The sequence below is a fragment of the Podarcis erhardii genome (genome assembly GCF_964252035.2).
Source record: "Podarcis erhardii genome assembly, chromosome: 3".
In the NCBI taxonomy this organism is placed as follows: Eukaryota; Metazoa; Chordata; class Lepidosauria; order Squamata; family Lacertidae; genus Podarcis; species Podarcis erhardii.
This window is the reverse complement of record NC_138507.1, coordinates 112727694-112750417: the sequence shown is the minus strand read 5'-3', so window position 1 is coordinate 112750417 and position 22724 is coordinate 112727694. Positions and strand designations below refer to the sequence as shown.

At 43.7% G+C, this 22724-nt stretch overlaps 1 protein-coding gene across 6 annotated transcripts in view; it reads left to right on the top strand.

Annotated features, from left to right (window-relative positions):
- Positions 1 to 22724, top strand: part of RTN4 (reticulon 4) — a 62066-nt gene that overhangs the window by 22698 nt on the left and 16644 nt on the right. For 4 of the 6 annotated variants that reach the window (XM_081854535.1, XM_081854534.1, XM_081854536.1 and 1 more), the window contains one exon: positions 19164 to 19371. In XM_081854535.1, the coding sequence (XP_081710661.1) occupies positions 19164 to 19371 (208 nt within the window). Of the gene's footprint in view, positions 1 to 11219; positions 11420 to 15531; positions 15680 to 19163; positions 19372 to 22724 lie in introns of those variants that run through there. The other 2 variants (XM_081854538.1, XM_081854539.1) reach the window with 2 other exon arrangements.

Genomic DNA, 22724 nt, shown 5'->3' with positions numbered 1-22724 from the left:
CCTGTTAATCTATAGTACAGCGACAGCAATAATTTTTGCACTGCTTCTGAAACACCTGCTGTGTTAGAAATCTGAAATTTGCAGCAGTCCTTCTCAGTAGGGCAGTTCTGATTTTATAGATATTGGTTGATATAAAATCTTAGTAATGCCTTAAGTGGAGTCATTGAAAGCAATAAACCTACTTCAAGTAAGAGTAACCTATGACATAGGGATGCGGGTGGCGCTGTGGTCTAAACCACTGAGCCTCTTGGGCTTGCCAATCAGAAGGTTGGCGGTTTGAATGCCCACAATGGAGTGAGCTCCCGTTGCTCTGTCCCAGCTTCTGCCAACCTAGCAGTTTGAAAGCACACCAGTGCAAGTAGATAAATAGGTACCACTGCAGTGGGAAGGTAAACGGCGTTTCCGTGCACTCTGGCTTCCGTCACGGTGTCCCGTTGCGCCAGAAGCTGTTCAGTCATGCTGGCCACATGACCCAGAAAGCTGTCTGCGGACAAACACCGGCTCCCTCAGCCTGAAGCAAGATGAGCGCTGCATCCCATAGTCACCTTTGACTGGGCTTAACCATCTAGAGGACCTTTGCCTTTACCTAGCATTCGATACCACATAAATATTTTAACTAGGGCACAATTTTTGTATTTAATAGCATCAGCCAAAGACAAGCATAGAATAACATGAATGTGTTATGCATAGTAAATGAATTGAGTGATACCTTAAAATTAACTAATAAGATCAGTCAAACTGCAGTAAGTTACAGAAATTATAAACAGTTGTATTTGGTAGTCGATAACTCTCCCATTTTGCTGATGCTGATGGAGAAGTGATACATTAAAAAGCTTGAAATATAAATAATACAAAAAGACCCCACTGCTCTGACATTTTAAGTTCTAATAAACATTTTTAGGGATAAATGACCAAATTGGTAAAGGGGTGAGCTGGGCTGGCACTCCCCTCTATGCCACTTCTAAACTGGTTTTAAAAATATGTTCCACAGCTATGGTTTCTTCTCCTTAATCTGCCTGCTGCGCTACCAGCTTTTAAAAATAGAAAACGCTTCTCTTGCTCTCCATTTGAACTCTGTCAGTTGTTTGTTATGTATAACGTGTTTAAAAAACAGACAGGTATTGCGCTGATGCTGCCAACAACAAACAGAGCAGAAGGCAGTTGAAAAGGAAGCCTTTGTTTTCCTTAGCTCTGTCTAACTGAAGTTGAAGGTTGTGGCAAGCATTTAACAGCAGTTATGCTGCTGCTGAAAAAGTATGACAACAAAAACCACCTTTTCGCTTTGAAATGGTGGCATAGGCATGGAAAGAACTGCCTGTTGTTATGAAAGGCATGGAAAATCTGACCCAGAAACGACTTTGTAATCAATGTGCGCGGTCCCAGCGGAAGATAGGTAAGCTCAAGTAACAATGAAGAAGTAAATTGAAACTCAAGAGCTGAGTAAATTGAAACTTCAGTGGAGTTGTAAGTGAACGTTCTCTGGATTGCATCTGCTAGCATGACCTTCCATGGCCTTGTAGTCCAAAACATCTGGAAGACCCCAACTTGGTGAAGGTTGCCCAGCAGTTAAGAGACCCCCTAATTAAGTTTTAAGAAAATGTAGGGTGGTAATAAATACTGGAGTGTGGGACCATAAGTCAATGGTGGAACACATGGTTTGCATGTGGGAAGACATAGGTTCAACCTCTGTCATCTACAGTACAGTTCAAAAATGGATTTGGTAGCAGATGGTGGGAAAGACTTCTCTGCCTGAAATCGTGGAGAGGTGCTGTCAATATAGAATCATAGAATAATAGAATCGTAGAGTTGGAAGAGACCACAAGGGCCATCGAGTCCAACCCCCTGCCAAGCAGGAAACACCACCAGAGCACTCCTGACATATGGTTGTCAAGCCTCTGCTTATTTCTTGCCCTGTTTTATTTTGGGAACCTTTGACCCCCCACGCAAAATAATATAAATTGGATATAATACAAAGTACTATATGCATATTTTATACACTTCTGTGTCCTCTTTTTCAAGAGGGCAGAAGGCCCAATCCAGCGAACTGGGCTCTGAAATTACAAAACATACATTTTCCCCATTACCCTGAAGAATGCTGCACTGCTGAACAAGACAGGCTACAGTTTAATAAACTAGTTACAAAAGCAATAATGCGTACTGTATGGTCTGGAATTGCTTTGCATTGGCAGTGTTTAGCGAATTAGCAACCCCCTACACCACTTTCTGTTATGGCTGTGGTAAAAAATAGACAGTTCCATCTCCGTTTATAATAACTGCAATTTATTGTAAACCGTGCTGAAAGATTAGTGTAATGTAAACTCTGCTACGATTAGTGAAAGCAACCCTGCTACTTCCCAACCTATGGATTGCAGTCGGCTTGTTTCCACTAACTATGGTTAAAATAAAGCGGTGTTTGTCCAGTTTCACACAGAACAGCAAGCTGTTGCCTTGTAAATTTATAATGTTAAATTGTAGTTCAGGGTTGCATCCAAACCAGCCCTTTTGTGTTAGCCCAGTTATTCATCTACCATAGTTGCTTATTAGGGGTGAGCTCCCGTTGTTCAGTCCCATCCTCTGCCAACCTAGCAGTTTGAAAGCACAAAGTGCAAGTAGATAAATAGGTACCACTCCAGCGGGAAGGTAAATGGCGTTTCCGTGTGCTGCTCTGGTTTGCCAGAATCGGCTTAGTCATGCTGGCCACATGACCCAGAAGCTGTCTGTGGACAAACGCCGGCTCCCTTGGCCAATAAAGCGAGATGAGCGCCACAACCCCAGAGTCGGTCACGACTGGACCTAATGGTCAGGGGCCACTTTAGCTTTTTAGACATCGTCACTTCTCAAGGACTCTCAGACACAATGTGTTTACCAGCCCTTCCACGAGAGAACCCTTAACCAGAGATCAAATCTCCCTGCCTTATTAACATTGGACAGGCATTGCTATAGTATATACTAGGACACATATTACTATACTGTCTTAGATGGAAGCTGAAACCAATTTCCCCCCAGCAAACATGTTCGGACACATGATTTAGTTATGCATACTTATCTCTAGCATAGTATGCTTTTATCTGTGCATCTTTGACGATAGTTTGATGTTTTACATACACTTCAGAGATTTTTTCATTGTTGATTTCTAAATGTTTTTCAACTAATAAATAATGCTTAGCCATAAAGTATAGTTTATTAAGCCATGAGCATTCCTCATTTGCTTCTGCCTTCCATTAGCAGCTAAACAAAGCAGACTGCTAGCTTAAGTGTGATGCCCAAGCCCAGGATTGTGGTTTTGTTTCGCCTAAACAAATCATGATTGCTAAGCCAACAACATGCCACACATGCATTCACTAGTCAACACATTTTAAAAAACACAGTTAAAACTAACCAGAGATTCGGAGAACAGCACTAAAGCACTCTCCCTACAGCTCGTCAATGTTCCTTAAGAATTCCAGCGTATTAAGTCAGTCAGTAGACACCTGTCACTCACTCACAAGATTAGAAGTACAGCAACCCTCTTCACTGAGGCTACAAAGAAATGGTTGGGGTTCAAAGCAGTAAGGCCATAAGAGACCTGGGTTCAAATCGCCCATTCAGCTGTGAAGCCCATCAGGTGAATTATGGGGAGGGGTCCATTTTACAGGCTGCCTGCCTGCCTAACAAGGGTGATTGTTGAGGATGAAAGAGTACCATATTTAGTATCAAATTTAATAACTGATAATACACAAATTTAATAAATAATACAGTGGTACCTCGGGTTACAAACACCTCGGGTTACAGACTCCGCTAACCTGCAAGTAGTACCTCGGGTTAAGAACTTTACCTCAGGATGGGAACAGAAATTGCGCGGCCGCAGTGGGAGACCCCATTAGCTAAAGTGGTACCTCAGGTTAAGAACGGACCTCCGGAACGAATTAAGTTCATAACCAGAGGTACCACTGGAATACATTCTACAGCTTTTAAAATGTGTTTGTGGAAATGGGTTATTGGTTTTTGTTTTGTTATGTGTATTGAATTTTTCTGTTGTGAACAGCCCTGGAATCTTCAACTGAAGGGCGGTATAATAATAATAATATAATAATAATACCGCATATGCACCACTTCAAGTCCTTTGGGATAAAAAAATATTGACCTAAGGTTGCGCTAACTCCAAAAATGCAGCAATATAGGGATGGCCCCTCTTTCATCAACCAGCAATCTGCATTCAGAAGCACAGCTGATATTTATTGGAGCTGATATTTAGTGATTGCTTTGTCTTTTGAGTAATAAAAAAAAATGTTTATCTAATCTTTGCTCTTCCCCCCAGAGCTTAACTACATTTGTGGGCTATCAATCTGTCTCGTGGTACTGAATTTCTAGGTTAATTAATAATCCGACTGATTATCCAGCTGTAGTATTTATGCTTTCCACAGTGCATAAGTGGCTTTCTGACCTTTTTGAAAAGGGAAAGGGAGGCTGCTTGTCTTCAGAACGATTTCTGGTTGAAAACAGCAGTCAGCTGTGTTTTTCTCCCTCACGCCAAAAATGTCAGCTGCTTAAGCACATTCCCTTTCAGGCCCAATGTATAATTTAGGCCCTGCCTAATTAATATTTGAAGGAGTGTCTCAAGTAGGTTCTAGGAAGAAAAGCATTAATATATCCATTAGGAAGGCTGCTTTTCTAAAGGTGGCTCATGTGTTTGCCCCATGAAACCCCGAACCGTGAATTATGGGCTGCGTCCAACACAATGTCATACTCTGACCCATTGACACCAATGGATGTAAGTTAATTTCGCCAGTTGATTTCAGTGGGTTTACTCAGGAGTTTGACTTCTTTGAATACAACCCGAATTTACTTTGCCTGAACTTCGTCAATTTGTCTTCTTATTTTTAAATGGATATGGACATGTGAATTTTATAGAACTGTGTTTTTGAAGGTACCGAGTTATGAAGCTAGCTGGAGAGGATTGGTCTTGGAGCTAGAGAACAGTTATGGGTAAATGATGGACAGGGAACATGGCTGGAGAATACAAGGAGAAAGGCAGCAAGCTATAATAAATATTCTGTCTCTAAAACAATGGAGGATTTTGTAGGTGCTGCTTGCTTAAGGCTACACTTTCAATTATATCCACAACCACAGAGACAGCGAGAACTTGAAAAATCTGTAGATAGTGTGTGTTTCTGTGACAGGTATATTCTATATGGAATTCCACAGAATGTGGAACTACAGAAAACATGCCGCCATTTTAAAAACGTATTTCTCCAAACCAATGCATTACTTGGCAAACTGGGCTGCAACAGCCGTAAACTCTGAACTTCAAGCCCACCTTGCCAATGCAGTGGGTGCTGGAGCTCAGCAATATCCACAGGGACTCGGATTAGCCAACCCCTTTCCTAAGATTTAAAAGACCCTGGTTGAATAAAAAAAAAAAAAAAACCTTGACTTGATGGGGGTAAGACCATAAAGGAAGCACCAGGCATGGTTCTGAGGTGCCACAACCGAAAAGGCCTTCTCTTGTTGTGATCACCAGCCTTGCTTCACGTGATGGCAAGGGGCCTCAAAAGAGGATCTTCATGTCCAGGTAGATGGAAGGTGTGATATATTTTAGGGAACCCAGTTTCAAGTCTTAAGATCCCCAAATTCTCTTTCTTGTGTTGAGCTTTAGCCTCAGTCCAGAAGACTTAGTAATTGTAGGGTGATCTTAGAAGTGGCTGGGGAGAGTTTGGAAATGAGAAAACTCCGTTCTCCAGCTTTGAGATAGGCATAGGAGGATTTGAAGGAACATGGCATTGTTCTCTCCAACTCCCTTCCCAGCCCTACTGAAATGCTGGTGATGTCTGAGTCAACTTGTAATCATTCTTCCACTGCAACTCATCTGTCGAATGTCCATGCTTACTCAAATGCACACTCTGCAGGAGGCTATTCTTCCCACACCATCGTCTGCTGGTCACTGCTACTGTTCTTCTGCTCCCTTCCCTAATGATCCTGGACTTCTCAACAAGGAAGAGGGATCTGTGCCCTACTTCCGTAACAATTTGCTGCAATAAATGTTGCTAATACATTGCATTTTCCTCTGGTGGAGCTTGGAGTTCAATATATTGAGTTTCTATCCTGTCTAGCTTTTCCTGTAACTAAGCAATTGCAAGTCAATGCCTGTGGCAAGTAGGGCCTTATTGCTGGTGGCCCCCAAATTGTACAGTTTCCTTGCACCAGAAATCTGCATGTTGACCTTCCTTGTTACTTTTTTAAAGGCCAGCAAAAGCCCTTTGCTATTTTATTTGTTTGGATTTATACCCTGCCTTTCACCCATGGAACTCAAAAGTATCCCACATAGAATTCCAAGTTCCCATCTAGGTACTAACTCAGAGCAGCTCATCTTTAGCAAGGTAGCTGAATTATGGACTTTTCATGTACTGAGGTTGTATTTTTTAAACAGGCATTTCTGCTGCAAGAGTTAACATACAAGCACCTGTTGTAGGGTTATATTGCCCGATAATGAGCTTTGATTGCTTCATTTGGAAATAGTTTTTATTATTTGTTCTTGTTTGGTCGTTTAGTCGTGTCCGACTCTTCGTGACCCCATAAACCAGAGCATGCCAGGCACTCCTGTCTTCCACTGCCTCCCGCAGTTTGGTCAAACTCATGCTGGTAGCTTTGAGAACACTGTCCAACCATCGCGTCCTCTGGCGTCCCCTTCTCCTTGTGCCCTCCCATCTTTCCCAACACCAGGGTATTTTCCAGGGAGTCTTCACTTCTCATGAAGTGGAAGTATTGGTGCTGGAGGAGACTCTTGAGAGTCCCATGGACTGCAAGAAGATCAAACCTCTCCATTCTTAAGGAAATCAGCCCTGAGTGCTCACTGGAAGGACAGATTGTGAAGCTGAGGCTCCAATACTTTGGCCACCTCATGCGAAGAGAAGTTTTTATTATGCTGCACCCTAATTGAAGCTCATGTGGAAAACAGGCCTACTGCTTCTTTGATACCTTTTGCTGGAAATCTGAAATACTCATGGTTATGGCTGGTCTTTTTGCGTAAAATTTAAAAAATGCATCAACCTTCGTTGGAGCTTCTCTGCTTGGTAGTCAATAGGTAATTCTTAATCACCCTCAAAAAGTACCGATTTACAAGCCTGCCTCACTTCTGTAATGTCGTTCATAAAAAAGTGGCTTTGCTGATTCTGCACCATTTCTGCTGTTCTCCTGCCAAGAGCTTGCTTTTACTGTATTTGAAAAGAAAAATGTATCCACAAGAGCTGTCTTAATGCAGCTTTGTATCTTGAGAATATTCCCAAGACGAAAAGCAGAGCACTGCAGCCACCTAGTGTTTGCAAAGCGAAAAAGTACTCTCTGCAGTTGTATTTTACACTTGCAAAAGTTTGACTATGAAGTGTTGTTATTTCTGTAGCCTTTCCCTAAATGGCTTTTTATTTTACTCATTTATCACAGGATTTATATGCTGTTTGATGGCTCCCAAGTCCTCTTCTGGAGTTTATTTTATTTTTTGAATACTAGAGTTAAGCATCTTAGTCAATTCCCATTGTGATATTTGGACAATTAGCAAATAGCAGGATCTATTTTAAGGCAGGGGAAGCCAGCATGGTGCCTTCCAGATGCCTAATGGTCAAGCATGATGGAAGTTGTTGTCCAGCAACATCAGGAGTGCACCAAATTGGCCATCCCCATTTTAAGACATCTTTGACACTTTTGCACATGTCATACGATGGTGGCAGCTGTATCTTAGATGAGTGGTGTTCATTCTGTCCTGGATAGCTCTACAGTTACTTGGTCCTGAGCAGCGCTGGCCCACCCATGAGGCAAGGTGAGACAACTGCCTCGGGCAGCAGAATCAACAGCTCTTGTTCCTGATGTAGATTTTCACTTCCCTCTTCTTCCTTTGGGGGATGCCATTTTGTGGTTTGCCACAGGTGCCAAAATGTCTTGGGCTGGCCCTGGTCCTGAGGCAATTTTTAGCAGCTAAGAAACCCCATCAGGGAAAGAGTAACCCACAAAGATGTTTAGCAGCTGCTTTTAATTGCCCAGTCCCCCAAGACTCCCTGGAAAAGACCCTGATGTTGGGAAAGATGGAGGGCACAAGGAGAAGGGGACAACAGAAGACGAGATGGTTGGACAGTGTTCTCGAAGCTACCAGCATGAGTTTGACCAAACTGCGGGAGGCAGGGGAAGACAGGAGTGCCTGGCGTGCTCTGGTCCATGGGGTCACGAAGAGTCAGAAACAACTAAACAACAACAACATGGTAGTATAGCCACATCCAGGAATATACTGGCCCCACTAGTCCCAAAGAACCATAATTTCTGTCCTCTCCATTCTGAATTTTGCAAGCACCCAAAGAACTGCGTGGATGATTAGAAAATTAGTCATAAAGGTAGAGTTTTTCAAACTTTGTTAAGTTATGCAGTTAACCTGGACCCTAGGTTTTCACGTGTTGGCAAGTAGAACCCACCAAAGATGCATCTGGGGACAAGGCTTTTACACCAGTGTAGGGATTATTTGTGTGCACATGCATTCATAGAATCACCTCTGCATTCATAGAATCGTAGACTTGCAAAGGACCCTGAGGGTCATCTAGTTCAACCTCTCCTTACACCTTGGTTCGTTGCCTGTCTTCTCCTCTTCCTTCCTCAAGCCCCCCACCCTTGGGTGAAAGATTACCCTGCCTTCCAGAGGGTTGGACTAGATGACCCTTGTGGGTCTTTCCAACTCTGAAATTCTATGAAGAATTCTGGAAACCTGGCAAGCCATGAATATTGCAAAAAATGGGGGGGGGACGACCCAAACCCACCCCCAACCAAATAACATAACAAAAATCACTGCTGAATATTGCATGGTTCTGCACATGTGTTATGCAAATTTCTATTTTTGTTCTGCATGTGGCATCTACAACCCTTGTAAATTCTAGTTTCAGCATAGGGTTCAAAATGTATAGTAGCCGATCCCTGATACATGGTTGTGGGTGCAGGACCCAACTAGCTATGGCATGCAACTTCAATACAGTAGATGCTCAGGTTGCGAACGTGATCGATGCGGGATACATGTTTGCAACCCGCGTCCGTGCACGCGCCGGATGCGATTCAGTGCTTCTGCCCAGGCGCAAAGCGCGATTTTGTGCTTCTGCGCATGCACAACCACTGAAACCCAGAAGTAACCCGTTCTGGTACTTCTGGGTTTTGGTGGTCCGCAACCCAAAAAGACACAACCTGAAGTGACTGTAATCCGAGGTATGACTGTATTCTGGTTAGCTCCTTCCCTTTTCTCTAGCTGAGTAAAATGTGAGTCTGCCCAGTTTTGTAACCTGTGCAAAACCTCTACTTTTTCTTGGCACAAGTAAGTGCTGAGCTTTGCCATTAGTCACACTTCCAGGCTTTTCTCTGCAGAAGCCACAAGGACTAGACGCTTGCCCTCCAGTTCTAAATCACTGCACTGCACTTGGGAATCTGCCCACAGTGCTGGCACAGTGCGCCGTGCAGTGCTGCAGCACTGGCATGGCTTTGCTGTCGTGGCTTCCGGTGTATCCCAACTCTAGATATTGAACCAGGAAATTCACAGTGTCAGTTCAGATAAATGCTGGTGGGGCTGGTTTTTAAAACAAAGCAAACAAAAAGCCCTGCGTATTGCCATCGGAAATACTTATTGCAAGCACAAGTTGAGGATTGGCTGGCGTGCTCTGCAAATCCTTCCAAACTGCGTGGAGTGGTGGCAAGGCAAATTGTGGTCTGTACTTTTAAGAAGGAGCAGCAGGCTGACCAGATGCATGGTTCTGCCTTAAAAAAAGAAATCCATTTTAAGGTGGCTGGCTTAGGTATACAGCAGCCAAAAATTCGGCTCCCTGCAATTTTAGCATCAACATAGTAAAAAGTACTTTTTTTTTTTTTAAATAGAACCTGGAAATTGATCCATGCCATACGCCAGTTAGCAATCAGGCGTCTGTAAAATACCTGCAAAGGCTGAAAGCTGATGCAGTGTAAGAATAGTTTGCAATGGAGCAAGTCCCCCAGTGAATATTTCATAGAATCATAGAATCATAGAGTTGGAAGAGACCACAAGGGCCATCGAGTCCAACCCCCTGCCAAGCAGGAAACACCATCAGAGCACTCCTGACATATGGTTGTCAAGCCTCTGCTTAAAGACCTCCAAAGAAGGAGACTCCACCACACTCCTTGGCAGCAAATTCCACTGTCGATCAGTTCTTACTGTCAGGAAGTTCTTCCTAATGTTTAGGTGGAATCTTCTTTCTTGTAGTTTGGATCCATTGCTCCGTGTCCGCTTCTCTGGAGCAGCAGAAAACAACTTTTCTCCCTCCTCTATGTGACATCCTTTTATATATTTGAACATGGCTATCATATCACCCCTTAACCTCCTCTTCTCCAGGCTAAACATGCCCAGCTCCCTTAGCCGTTCCTCATAAGGCATCGTTTCCAGGCCTTTGACCATTTTGGTTGCCCTCTTCTTTCACCTCTGTCCTGAACTCACTCGATGGGCTTTGACCAGGTGTGGGGAACCCTTGGCCCACCAGATGTGACTGAATTGCAACTCCCATCATCTGTAGCCTTCAACCATGCTTGCTAAGACTGAAGGGAAGCTGTAGTTCAGCATCATCTGTACAGTGGTACCTCTGGTTGCGAATGGGTTCTGTTCAGGAGCCCTGTTCGCAACCTGAGCAGAACGCAACCTGCACCTATGCGTGCGCGGGTCGCGATTTGCTGCTTCTGCGCATGCGCATGATGTCATTTTTGAGCATCTGCGCATGCGCAAGCATCAAAACCCAGAAGTAACCCGTTCCGTTACTTCCGAGCCACTGTGGGACGCAACCTGAAAACGCTCAACCTGAAGCGTCTTTAACCCGAAGTATGACTGTATTATTTGCCAGCATGCATTTACTGGCCTTATATTTTCATTTAGACCGTGTATTGTTATTTAGACCGTGTATTGTAAGACCTCTTTGCCCTGGTGCAATTTTTTTTTACCCCACGATGCTCCCTAACGATCTGGCAACCCACGAGTTATTTGGAGTAAAAATACACAGTATTAAAAAGCTCTGTGTGTGTGTTTTCTGTCTTGCATCGTCGAGTCTCTTTCCCCCTGCCCTCCCCATCCATTTTTGGTACGGGCAGCAAGCAAACGGTTGCCACGGTAAGCAGATTGAAGCGAGGAATTAGCGCGGGGAATATCAGTAGCCTAGTTACAGATTGCACTGCGTCAGTCTGCTCCACACCCAGAAGACAGTCAGGTGACTTAAGTCCTGCAGCAGCCGTGCAGCAGGCAAGAGACTGCAGACCTCTGCTGGAGGAAGCCTGATGTGTCATCTGTCGGCTGCTTTATTTCTCCAACTGCACCCTTTCCATTGGTATGCATAATTGATAATCCCAGCTGGAGGGGCAGATCCATTGTGAAGAGAGATGGACAGCCAGCCGAGCAATTGGAAGGATAAGGGTATTTGCAGTTTTACTGTCAATTCTTTTTAAGCTTTTAACGATTCTGTGGGCTGCCCTCTGTACAAAAGAGGCTTATAGTGTGCGTTTTTCTCTAGAGGAGCAGTTTTTCTAGGAATGGGCATGGGGGCTAATGGCAAGAGTGTGGAGGGTGGGGAGTCCTTCAGAAGATCAGCGATGAGGAATATCTAAATATGGGGGAGCGTGGGGCGGGGGAAGGGTCATTTGCCTGATGCTCTGAATGTTTTAGTGGATTAAGTCCTGCCATCTGACGGCACAGGACAGCTTGTCTTTGGTATGTCCTGGTTGTACAAATGTCAGGGCCAGCTTCCATTTAGCTGATGTACTGGCTCAGAGAGAGAGAGAGAGAGAGAGAGAGAGAGAGGAGCTTTTCTAATAATAAAAAAAGCAACCCAACGAATGCTTCTAGTGGTTAATGTAATGTAATTTGCTAAAGTAATAGGCTTTACAGTGCCATCCCTTTACAAAGCAGAGTCCAGCAATACAGTTTCAAGTCTCCCTTGTTTTCACAGCCCCTCGCTTTGTGACGCTATTTTTAGTTGGTTGTCTTAATGTTTGATATTGGGGTTGTGGGTTTCCATGACTTACGAAACTGTTTGCCTGCCTTTTAATTGCAAAACCAGCATTGCTAATCCGAAGCACGCTGGGATAAAATAAGTACCTATAGTTAAAACGGTTGACCTTCGGCCCTGCAGCCACCGTTCTTTGTAATCTCTGTGTTGTGAAACTGTAAGAATTTTAAGTCGGTGCTGAACATTTAAGCTTTGGGTTGTGCCAGTAGAACAAAACAGGCTCTCTTTCTCTTCCCCTCCCCTCCCCCAGCTTTTAATCAAGCTATCCAAAACAATACTTTTCTTAAAGGGGTTGGGTGTGCGATGATGGGGCAACCCAGCCAGTCTGATACAGAGTCCAAGGTCCACAGTTGTGTGTTTCAAAAGCTTATGTATGTACGTTGCTTTCAGAATTTGCTTCAGTCATGCTCTCCCCTCCACCTCTTGAAGTGTTTGGCGTTGCCAAGTGTGGATGGGTGCACATTAAGCTGTTTTATGCAGAGTCAAGCTATTGGTCCCCACAGCCCACTGTTGCTCACTCTGCTTGGCTTTGGCACGCTCTCCCTCACATGTGCCAAGCTTGCAGTGACCAACAAATTGTATATATGCATGCTGTTACTTCCCTTTTGGTGACGTATGCAATCCCAGTCTTGGCAAGTAAGGGTTACACTGGGTGGCGGATTAAAATTGCGTCGTTCTAATGAGGTAGGAAGCTTTTGTTTTCCGTTTAAGACTTATCCAGAGGGGTCATTTCCCATGATCAGATCCAGCACATATGACACACACAAACTTCGTGGGGATTGTGCTGATCCTCACCAGTCCAAATGGCAGAGGCAGGCTTAGTAAGGTCAGCAGGGTAGCTTAGCTCAGTTAAGGGGCTGCCATTTCCCTTTTTCTCTGTGATGCTTCCTCCATGTCTGGTTTAGTGCTGAAATCATGCAAGCTACCATCTGTAGAAAGCTTAAAACCAACCTCCTTATCCCTTTCAGCACTTTCCAAATGTTTTTTTTCCCCTTTTGACTTCCATTGCCATGGCCGCCATTTTGTTTGAAGACCAAATGAGGCCTTAGACCAGCCTTTGGCCACCTGGTGCTTTCCAGATTATTATTTTTTGGATCACAACTCCCATCAGCCCCAGCCAGCACAGCTGATGGGACTTGTAGTAGTAGTAGTAGTAGTAGTAGTAGTAGTAGTAGTAGTAGTAATAATAATAATAATAATAATAATAATAATAATAATAATTTATTATTTATACTTCGCCCATCTGGCTGGACTTCCCCAGCCACTCTGGGCGGCTTACAAAAAAATATTAAAATACTGTAATACATGCCCAGCTTCATTCAGGTGGCCCACAACACGCCTGTAGATTTGTGCCTGAAGATGAGAGAGAAGGCATATCCGTTGCGTTAAATATTCGTATTAATTTTAAATTGTATTTTATTGCCCCTTTTTATTGTATCGTATGTTTTGTATTTATTGCAGTGCGATAAAACACAGAATTTGTAAGAAATAAAAGAAGGCAACACAAATAGAATGGGAACCCCTACAGCAGTTAGCACAGTGCATTGCAATTGCTGCAACGGGCAGAAAATTCGATAGGTGGTCCACTGGTCTGTCAGGTGGTCCATGGGGAGGAGAGTTTGGAAACCACTGCCTATACCTGATATAATTGACCCCCGCTTCTTTAAAGCTATCATAACCTTGATGTCTGTAGTAGTTCTCTTTCCCTGCTCTTTAGTACAGTGGTACCTTGGGTTAAGTACTTAATTCGTTCCGGAGGTCTGTACTTAACCTGAAACTGTTCTTAACCTGAAGCACCACTTTAGCTAATGGGGCCTCCTGCTGCTGTCATGCCGCCGGAGCCCGATTTCTGTTCTCATCCTGAACCTGAAGCAAAGTTCTTAACCTGAAGCACTATTTCTGGGTTAGCGGAGTGTGTAACCTGAAGCGTATGTAACCCGAGATACCACTGTAGTCCTCTCCTTCCCTCTTTCTCTCACTTCCCACCATACTCCCCCCTTCACTTCACCCCCCCCCCAAGTTTCCTAAAAAGAGCTGCACTTAATCTGGTGCAAGTGAACCTTTGGTAAATAGTCTCTTGAAACTGAAGCCCCTGCATGAAGTTGTTGCGAGGAAGAGGGGAATTTCTGTGTTGCGTGGCTACTCTGGTGACGCCCCAGAGATAACTTTGGATCCAAACAGGTGTTGCACAAGCACCTCTCTCTCTCTGGCCCACATTCCCGAGCCAAAAGTATATTTTAAAGAGAAGCTGGCGCTGCGCCCGATTCCCCAGCTGTGTTTGGCTAATGTTTTAGGCTTGGGTGATAGGCAGGGTACACCTGTCGGACAAGATCCAAGGGGCTGTGCAAAGAGAGCAGCTTCCTCTTCTTTTCTGCCACGAGATGCGCCCGTGCATCCATGCTCTGAGCACGCAGAGCTCCACTCCCTGGCCAAAGAGGAGAATGTGAATTTCATGAGCCTGCATGCAAAAAAGCTGTAGGGCCAAATTAGGCATGTCATTAATTGGATGAATGCCATTAGCGTGGATTTTTTTTAAAGAAAATGTAAATAGCTGCATGAAGGAGCCCATAGTTGCACAGTTGAACTCTGCCTCTCCCTTACTATTTATTGTCCTGACAACGCCGCCACCCCAATGCTATTTTCATTTGGAGGGAAGTCCCTAGTAGAGCCTTGCCTCTTTGCCAAGCCCCTTGAGGTGAGACCACGCTTGGTAACAGAGTCTGTGCTTGCACTTGGAAGGATAAGTTACTTGGTGGATGTATTCCTCTACGGTGGATATATTGTTTCTCATGTTCTTCACCTTGAAATTCTGGCAATTTGCTGCACGACCGAAAAAAAATCCTAGGTTTATTTGTTTTTGTTTACTTAAACATTTATACACACTTTCCCAGCAAAAGGATCCAAAGCGGTGAACTACAAAAGAACAAAAAGGTTATTAGCCTGTTCTTAAAACATCAATATCTTCAGGTTATTAGAAATGAATTAGTGACCTGTAGTATTCTCCAGATTCTCAAGAAGGAAAGGAGAAAAATGTTGGTTGGTTAGCACACCTTTCATAGAAATTTGCCTATGTATGAAGAAAAAGAGCACCCCATTTTACTGTCTTAAGAGCTACCAAAAAATGCTTGTTTAAAACCTGCAAAATGTTCACTTTTTCCCAAGGGGGTTCCCAGTTTCCATCCTGATGCATTCTTGTCAGATGTGGAACTTGTCCAAAAGCAACGCTGCAATTGCAACCCTGTAGCAAAATATTTGCTTCTTTTAAATACCATTCAGAGAATTAAACAAGAAGATGAGCATGTGGACGGTGTTACAACCCCTCAAATATATATACCTTTTATGTGGTTCCCCCCTGCCCCGTTTTTAAAGGAATGCCGTTTGACTACTGTAGCTGCCTCTGTCTGAAATCTAAATGTAGAACGTAGCATATAGCTGCAAACATATGTTCTGCATTCCAAGGAATTACAGGGGAAACAGCCATTGGACGAGGGCTTAAAATACTGTGTGGTAGTCTGGGGTGTTCCTAACTGTGTATCAGCGAAGCTGCAGGCAGTTGCGTATATCAGATGACCTTTGAGTGCCCTAGCAGGAAGTGGAAAGGTTTGCTAGTCAGCTGTGCAAAATCTGAGTGCATGCAGGCAGCCCTGGCAAGATGGATGCCAGAAGTGGTGAGTATGCGTTGTGGTGCTGAGGCTGTCTTTGCTGCGAGCTCTTGCAATTATTGTTTGGTTTGCACTCAAGAGACGGTGTGGTTCGGTGTGCGTTTTATTTAATTCTCTAGCGGAGGGGAGAATGTTCAGGATAGACACAGAATCCTTATTTTGTGCAGCAGCTGCAGTTGGCATTCCAGAGTTATGCAGTGCGCTTTTTGGTTTTTTAAGGTTTTAATAGGAAGACTGCAGAGCTCTGACTTATCCAGACAGTTGCATTAAAAGCAAAGGAAAGATTGTAACTGGATGAGCTGTGTATGCCAGGCACTGTGCTAGCACTGCTATTTTTAGATTCACCAAGTGACAGTCCTTGTGCTTACCAAATGTAGTCAGACATTTGCTTTGGAATAGGCCTGGGTTGTTTTGTTTTGTTCTTTGAAAGGCAGAAATTGTAGATCCTTCACATTTGAAATGCATTTGCATCTGGGCAGGTGGCTGTTCAGAATACCCTTCTGTGTAGATACGTTTGGCTTTCGTTTTAAAAGGAAGCAAAAGGCAGTTTATCTTTAGCATCTAGATCTTTAGCATTTAGATCAAGGGAAGTAATAGTGCCACTGTATTCTGCTCTGGTCAGACCTCACCTGGAGTACTGTGTCCAGTTCTGGGCACCACAGTTCAAGAAGGACACTGTCAAACTGGAACGTGTCCAGAGGAGGGCAACCAAAATGGTCAAAGGCCTGGAAACGATGCCTTATGAGGAACGGCTAAGGGAGCTGGGCATGTTTAGCCTGGAGAAGAGGAGGTTAAGGGGTGATATGATAGCCATGTTCAAATATATAAAAGGATGTCACATAGAGGAGGGAGAAAGGTTGTTTTCTGCTGCTCCGGAGAAGCGGACACGGAGCAATGGATCCAAACTACAAGAAAGAAGATTCCACCTAAACATTAGGAAGAACTTCCTGACAGTAAGAGCTGTTCGACAGTGGAATTTGCTGCCAAGGAGTGTGGTGGAGTCTCCTTCTTTGGAGGTCTTTAAGCAGAGGCTTGACAACCATATGTCAGGAGTGCTCTGATGGTGTTTCCTGCTTGGCAGGGGGTTGGACTCGATGGCCCTTGTGGTCTCTTCCAACTCTATGATTCTATGATCTTGTACGTATTACTCAAGAACTGTACCAGTTGTGACCTAGAAAATGACTGTAGTGTTGTAATTGTTCAAATAAAAAAACTAAAAACTAAAAAAAAAAATCCCAAGTTTAAATGTTTGTGCACAGCTCTCTCTCACACACACAGGCTTGTATTTGGGGATTTGTGACTTAAGCTATAGGAGATAATGGCAGAAAAAAACCAAACTATTCACATATGTATACACATACTGGTTCAAGGCACTCAGTGACTGCTTTCAGACATAATACTAAACCATGGTTTCATGTTACAGAAGTTAGCTGCAGCCAGTCTCAGGTTTCTTGCTCTTCCCCTCCCTATCTCCTGCACAATCCAGAGGAGGATTTTGGCATGGACTACTTTCAATTTCCTTTAATCTCTGTTCGTTGCATTAGAACCCAGGATTGTGGTTCGTCACTAATTATGGTCCGTTTCAAACAAGCTAACTTCAAACTATGGTTTCTGAAGCTGGTTCACTTAAGGGCAACCGCAGGCTGCAGCTCTTGTCATGTAGAACTCGGTTTAGTGTTGTGTCCAAACACAGCCATTGGCTCCCTCCGTATTTTCCTGAGTTAATTTGTCGACCAGGTGTGTTTGGAATCGGCCCTCGTAAGGCAGCCAGACGCTTGTGTTCCTGTTCTCGAGGCTCCTGTTTATATGGCTTCCATACAGTTAGAAGTGTATGCATTCCTCACTTCGCAAAAATAAAAAGTCATCTACGACTGGGTCACCTGTCAAGGCAAAGGTGTCTTTGAAAAGGCTTTTGGTTTGCATGCAAGCTGGTCCTATGGTGTGTTTGCTCTTGTGGTTCTTTTTTTTTAAAGAAACCCTATGTTGAATTCATTGGTTTGGCTTTCGTTATACAATTGTTTTCAGTCATTATTAGCATCGGGGAGGAGTTCTAGACATGGTGGCACAGAAACATTTTTAATAAACAGAAACAAAATATTCAGTGTGACAAAATCCTCTGGAGAAAATTGGACCTGTTCCTTTAAACACTGCCTAATTTAAATAATGGAATGATTCCAATATTTGAGGCTTTCCTTTAACTGTAGTCCAATGTGGTTGGGATATCACTGATACTTTTACACGTTGTCAAGAAAAACAAAACAGAAGCATAATTGCTGATACTGCTGTGACACACAGAGAGCCAGCAGCGACACTCTTTCCCACTTCCTCTTTCAGCCCTATGCAATTTGCAAGGCTCAATTTAATTCTCAAGATTGTCTGGAAAAGTGAAATGAGCCTATGCTTGACTTCTGTTTCTCTGTTTCGGGGTGGCCATAGGAAGTGGTGCCTGTGGTTCAAAAATACAAATGTGCCCAAGGGCCTGTCCCTGGGGTACATGATTCCCGAATTTAATATCCAATGTGGCATTCCATACTATATTCTATACTCTGGGGTTGCTGAACTCTGCTGTGTGCTGTTGCAGTGAGAGAGAATAAAGTGGTAGGAATGTAGTATTCAATATGCCAAATATGGTTTGAATGTGAGATTTGAACTGCAGTTTCCCCTGTCCAAGGTTCTGTTTGCCATAACTCATGGTGGGCTTCATGACTTGGTGAGTGGATTTAGACCTGACTTTTCCCATGTGCAAACAGAGCACCCTCTTCCTTACACTGTATTTTGCATAAGGGTGTTGTCGCTAATATACTTCTGTCTGCCCCTGGGAGATAAGACCTGTTGGAAATTGTACCCATTGTATTTTGGCCTTGATGATGGAAACCTGTTGTGCTGGTAGGAGAGGAAAACAGCATTGTTCTTGAGAAAAGCAGTTTTGAAAACCCCATCTGTACACTGCTAGTGCCAGCCTGCTTATTCCGATTCCTGGCAACCTCAGGCCCAAATGAGCATCACTGCACTGTGCTTGCTGCCTTCACCAAACCCATAACAAGAGACAACTTATATTGCTGTGATGGCGAGTGCGTTCTCCTTCTGCTCACCTGGGGCCAAGTGGTCTCTTCCTGAAGGAGCAGGTGAGAGAGAAATTATACTCCAGGCCTGGTGGGGGCAGCCCCAACCCCATCAGGGTTAAGGTGCTTCTTTGGCTTGTCTGTTATCACAGCTGCATATGAGGAAAAGCAAGCCCTGTATTGTTATTCAGACTTCCACTTAAACAGGATCTATTAACTTTTCTGAGCCATCGTGGTGTTCGACACCACACACGTACTAAATTTCCGTGGGAAAATCGCCAACGTTTGATGCATGAGTGTGCTTTTATCTATGCATGTGTATTAGAAGTGCATTCATATATACATTGTGTGTTTGTGTGGGGGGGGGAAGTTGGGGCTATATTGCTTTGACAATGTCTTCTAATCTCCTTTCTCTTAAATCTCTCTAGTTGTTGACCTCCTTTACTGGCGAGACGTTAAGAAGACGGGCGTGGTGTTTGGAGCCAGCTTGTTCCTGTTGCTGTCATTAACGGTGTTCAGTATTGTGAGTGTGGTCGCTTACATTGCCTTGGTCCTCCTGTCTGTGACCATCAGTTTTAGGATATACAAGGGAGTTATCCAGGCAATCCAGAAGTCTGAGGAAGGCCACCCATTTAGGTGAGTGTGTTACCCTACCCACAATCAGTTGTTAAGGGGAAAGGATGTGAGGTTGTACACTCCTCTCCAAGCAAGACTTTGTTTTGCCCTTACCACAACTATTCATTTGTATCCCACATATCCATAGGAATCCTTGTTTGAGGCAGCTCTCATCAATAACCTACAAAATTCACTAATGGGCGCAAGGCATAAAACAACATTCAAATAGCCATATAAACAATTAACTAACCTAAACATCTCACGTTGACAAAATTAAGCGACCCACTGATAATCTCTACTGAAAAATCCTTCTAGCTGTCCTGCTGCCGGACACTAGTTGCCATGTGCCCTTGTAGCTCAATGCTAGAACATCTGCTTTGAATGCAGAAGGTCGTGGGTACAATTCTGGGGGCTGAGAGAGAATCCTGTCTGAAATCCTGGAGAGGCTCTGCTAAGTCAGTATAGATAGTACTGAGCAAGATGGACTAATGATCTTACTCAGCATAAGGCTGCTTCCTGTGGTCTTATGATGATAATCTTCTTCTTCTTCTTTGGCAATCACTCGTAGCCGAGTAAGATTGTCTTCCATAAACACGGTTTTAACAATGAGTCTGTAAGCTTCATTGGCTGTGCAATCAAGGTTCGCATGTAGAGGCACTAGGGTCTCTTGCTACCCCCAAAAAAGTACCTCTAGCTGTCCTCCTGCAAATGCAAACACGTCTCTTTCACACACCATGGTTGGCCAAACTTGCATTTTGCAAAGGATAATTATAACATTAATGTAGAGCAGGGCCATTTAATCCCATTTTCAAGATAGGGAGGTTGGATAGTAGTGGCTTCCCTAAGCAAGTCACTAGGGTCTAGCTAAACTGACTCTTGAGTGGAGATTTGTAGCTTAAAACAACAACAACATCATCATAAACTTTCTCCTACTCCTTTTCTATTCAGGGCTAGTCTCAGTAGGCTCCCCTATGTATCAATTGTGCACATATGTGTGATTTTCCTTTTGCTTTGCTTTGGTGTCTTCCCTGGGCTAACCATAGTCTAGGAGCAAACACCAATTTGGGTTTCCCTTGGCTTGACATTTGCTCTGATTGAGCTTTTAAAGAGCGGGTTTTTGCAGGGAAAGCTCTGGAGCAAATAAAAGGGACACTCAGAGAGCTTTAAATTGCGGGTCATGCCTGGAAAGAGCAGAGGACAGGTAAGTGTGGATAAGCTCTCAGTTCCTTTTCAGTCTTCCTGGGCTTTGGCACGGAGTAGTCTTGCAGGTAGCAGCTGCCTGTTTGCTTCACTGGAGTGCTGTGATTTTAGTGTTGGCACTGAATTGGAGGGTTTAAATGTTAACTATCTGCCTTTGGATGCCTTGGTACCTTTGAAGCCTTTGGAAAGGATGCAGAGCAGGGCCTGAGCTGACAACCTTAAATAGCAATTGAAACAACGAACAGGTTGATGATACGACTACTGCAATGGACACAAGATAATATCACCAAGGCAACTATCTGTAAACAAACACTAAACGTCCATAAAAAATGGCAAAAGTAGTTTCTTTCCCAAATAGGTTTTATCATAAACAATTGCAAACGCAGTAAATAAAGAGTTCACTTATCATATATCAGTAATTCAGTGCTCATTTCTTCTCTTTCCAAAATATATTTTATCTTGAACAATTGCAAACGCTGCAATAAAGAGTCCACTTGTGTTATACCAGTGCTCAGATGTCGTTCTGGTAATCCGACATTTCGCTGCTAAAGAGCTTAGTCATTGAGCTTTGTAGTAAATAGTATACAAGGGAGGACAGTATGTAAACGACTTAAAGCAGGGGTATGCCTGCCCCCATCTGCATGTTTCTATTGGGAGGAGCATAGAAAGAGGACAATGTCCTTCAGTTTGTTAAACCTGCCTGTAAGCAGGCAGGCTCATAGAGGAGCAGTGCCAGCACCCTGAATTGGCCTGGAAGCAAATGGGAAGCCTGTGCAATTATTTGCTTCATTCATGAAACACTTCCCACAAGGCGTCTCTAAAGGATATAATGGCACACAGTATATTAAAGCAGGCAGAAACAATTGCATATAAAAACAATATAAAAACAATAACAACTGCTATATATATATTTTTTTAAAAAAGCAGTTTAAAACAACAATATTGATTCAGATCCAGAACAGTTGCCAACTGGGATAAAGATGTTTGAAGGCTTCTTGGAAGAGGAACGTCTTCAGCTGGCACTGAAAATGGAGAAAGTTCCTGTCTATGTACAGAAGTTGTCACCATGTTGGTATTCTGTGCTTCAGCACTGGGCTTATATGTTAGTTGACGTGTAAGCTGACACATCAGCTATTAGTTGAATGTCTCCCCCTGTTATGTGCAGAGGGAGATGCGCAGAGGGAGATAGCTATGGTCATGGTTGTTTAGTCATTTAGTCATGTCCGACTCTTCGTGACCCCGTGGACCAGAGCACGCCAGGCACTCCTGTCTTCCACTGCCTCCCACAGCTTGGTCAAACTCATGCTGGTAGCTTCGAGAACACTGTCCAACCATCTCATCCTCTGTCGGCCCCTTCTCCTTGTGCCCTCAATCTTTCCCAGCATCAGGGTCTTTTCCAGGGAGTCTTCTCTTCTCATGAGTATTGGAGCCTCAGCTTCAGGATCTGTCCTTCCAGTGAGCACTCAGGGCTGATTTCCTTCAGAATGGATCGGTTTGATCTTCTTGCAGTCCATGGGACTCTCCAGAATCTCCTCCAGCACCATAATTCAAAAGCATCAATTATTTGGTGATCAGCCTTCTTCATGGTCCAGCTCTCACTTCCATACATCAGCTATGGTCATAGAATCATAGAACTGAAGAGTTGGAAGCATCATCTGATCCAACCCGCTGCAATGCAGAAATCCCAGCTAAAGCATCCATGACTGATGCCCACCACCCTGCCACCCTTGTGCACACTGTGTCCCTTGGGCTGCTTGCCATACAGTGGCTCTAGCTGATCAACATGCAAATTTGCTTCTTCCCCTTCCCTGACCCTATCTCTGGGCTGTAAAACTCTTTAGAGCAAAGGTTTATGCTTAAGTTATTTGTAAAGCTCCCAGCCCCATTTTAATGAAAGCAATTAAAGGTTGACAGAGCAACAGATTTACTCAATGTTAACTGAGGAGTCTAATTCATTGGAAGATGGCTTACCAGACACCTAGCTTTCTTCACAATGCATGCTGGTATGTGCCCTCCTCCACATACCAACAGTCTTGCATGCCCCCATAATAAAAATTACGCACATTAGTGCAAAAAAGAAAAGAAAAGAAGATTACTGTTTTCTTTCCTACTGCTACATGTTTACCCAGGTAGGTTTGGATCCTTAGGCATTTATCATAATTCCACAATGCACT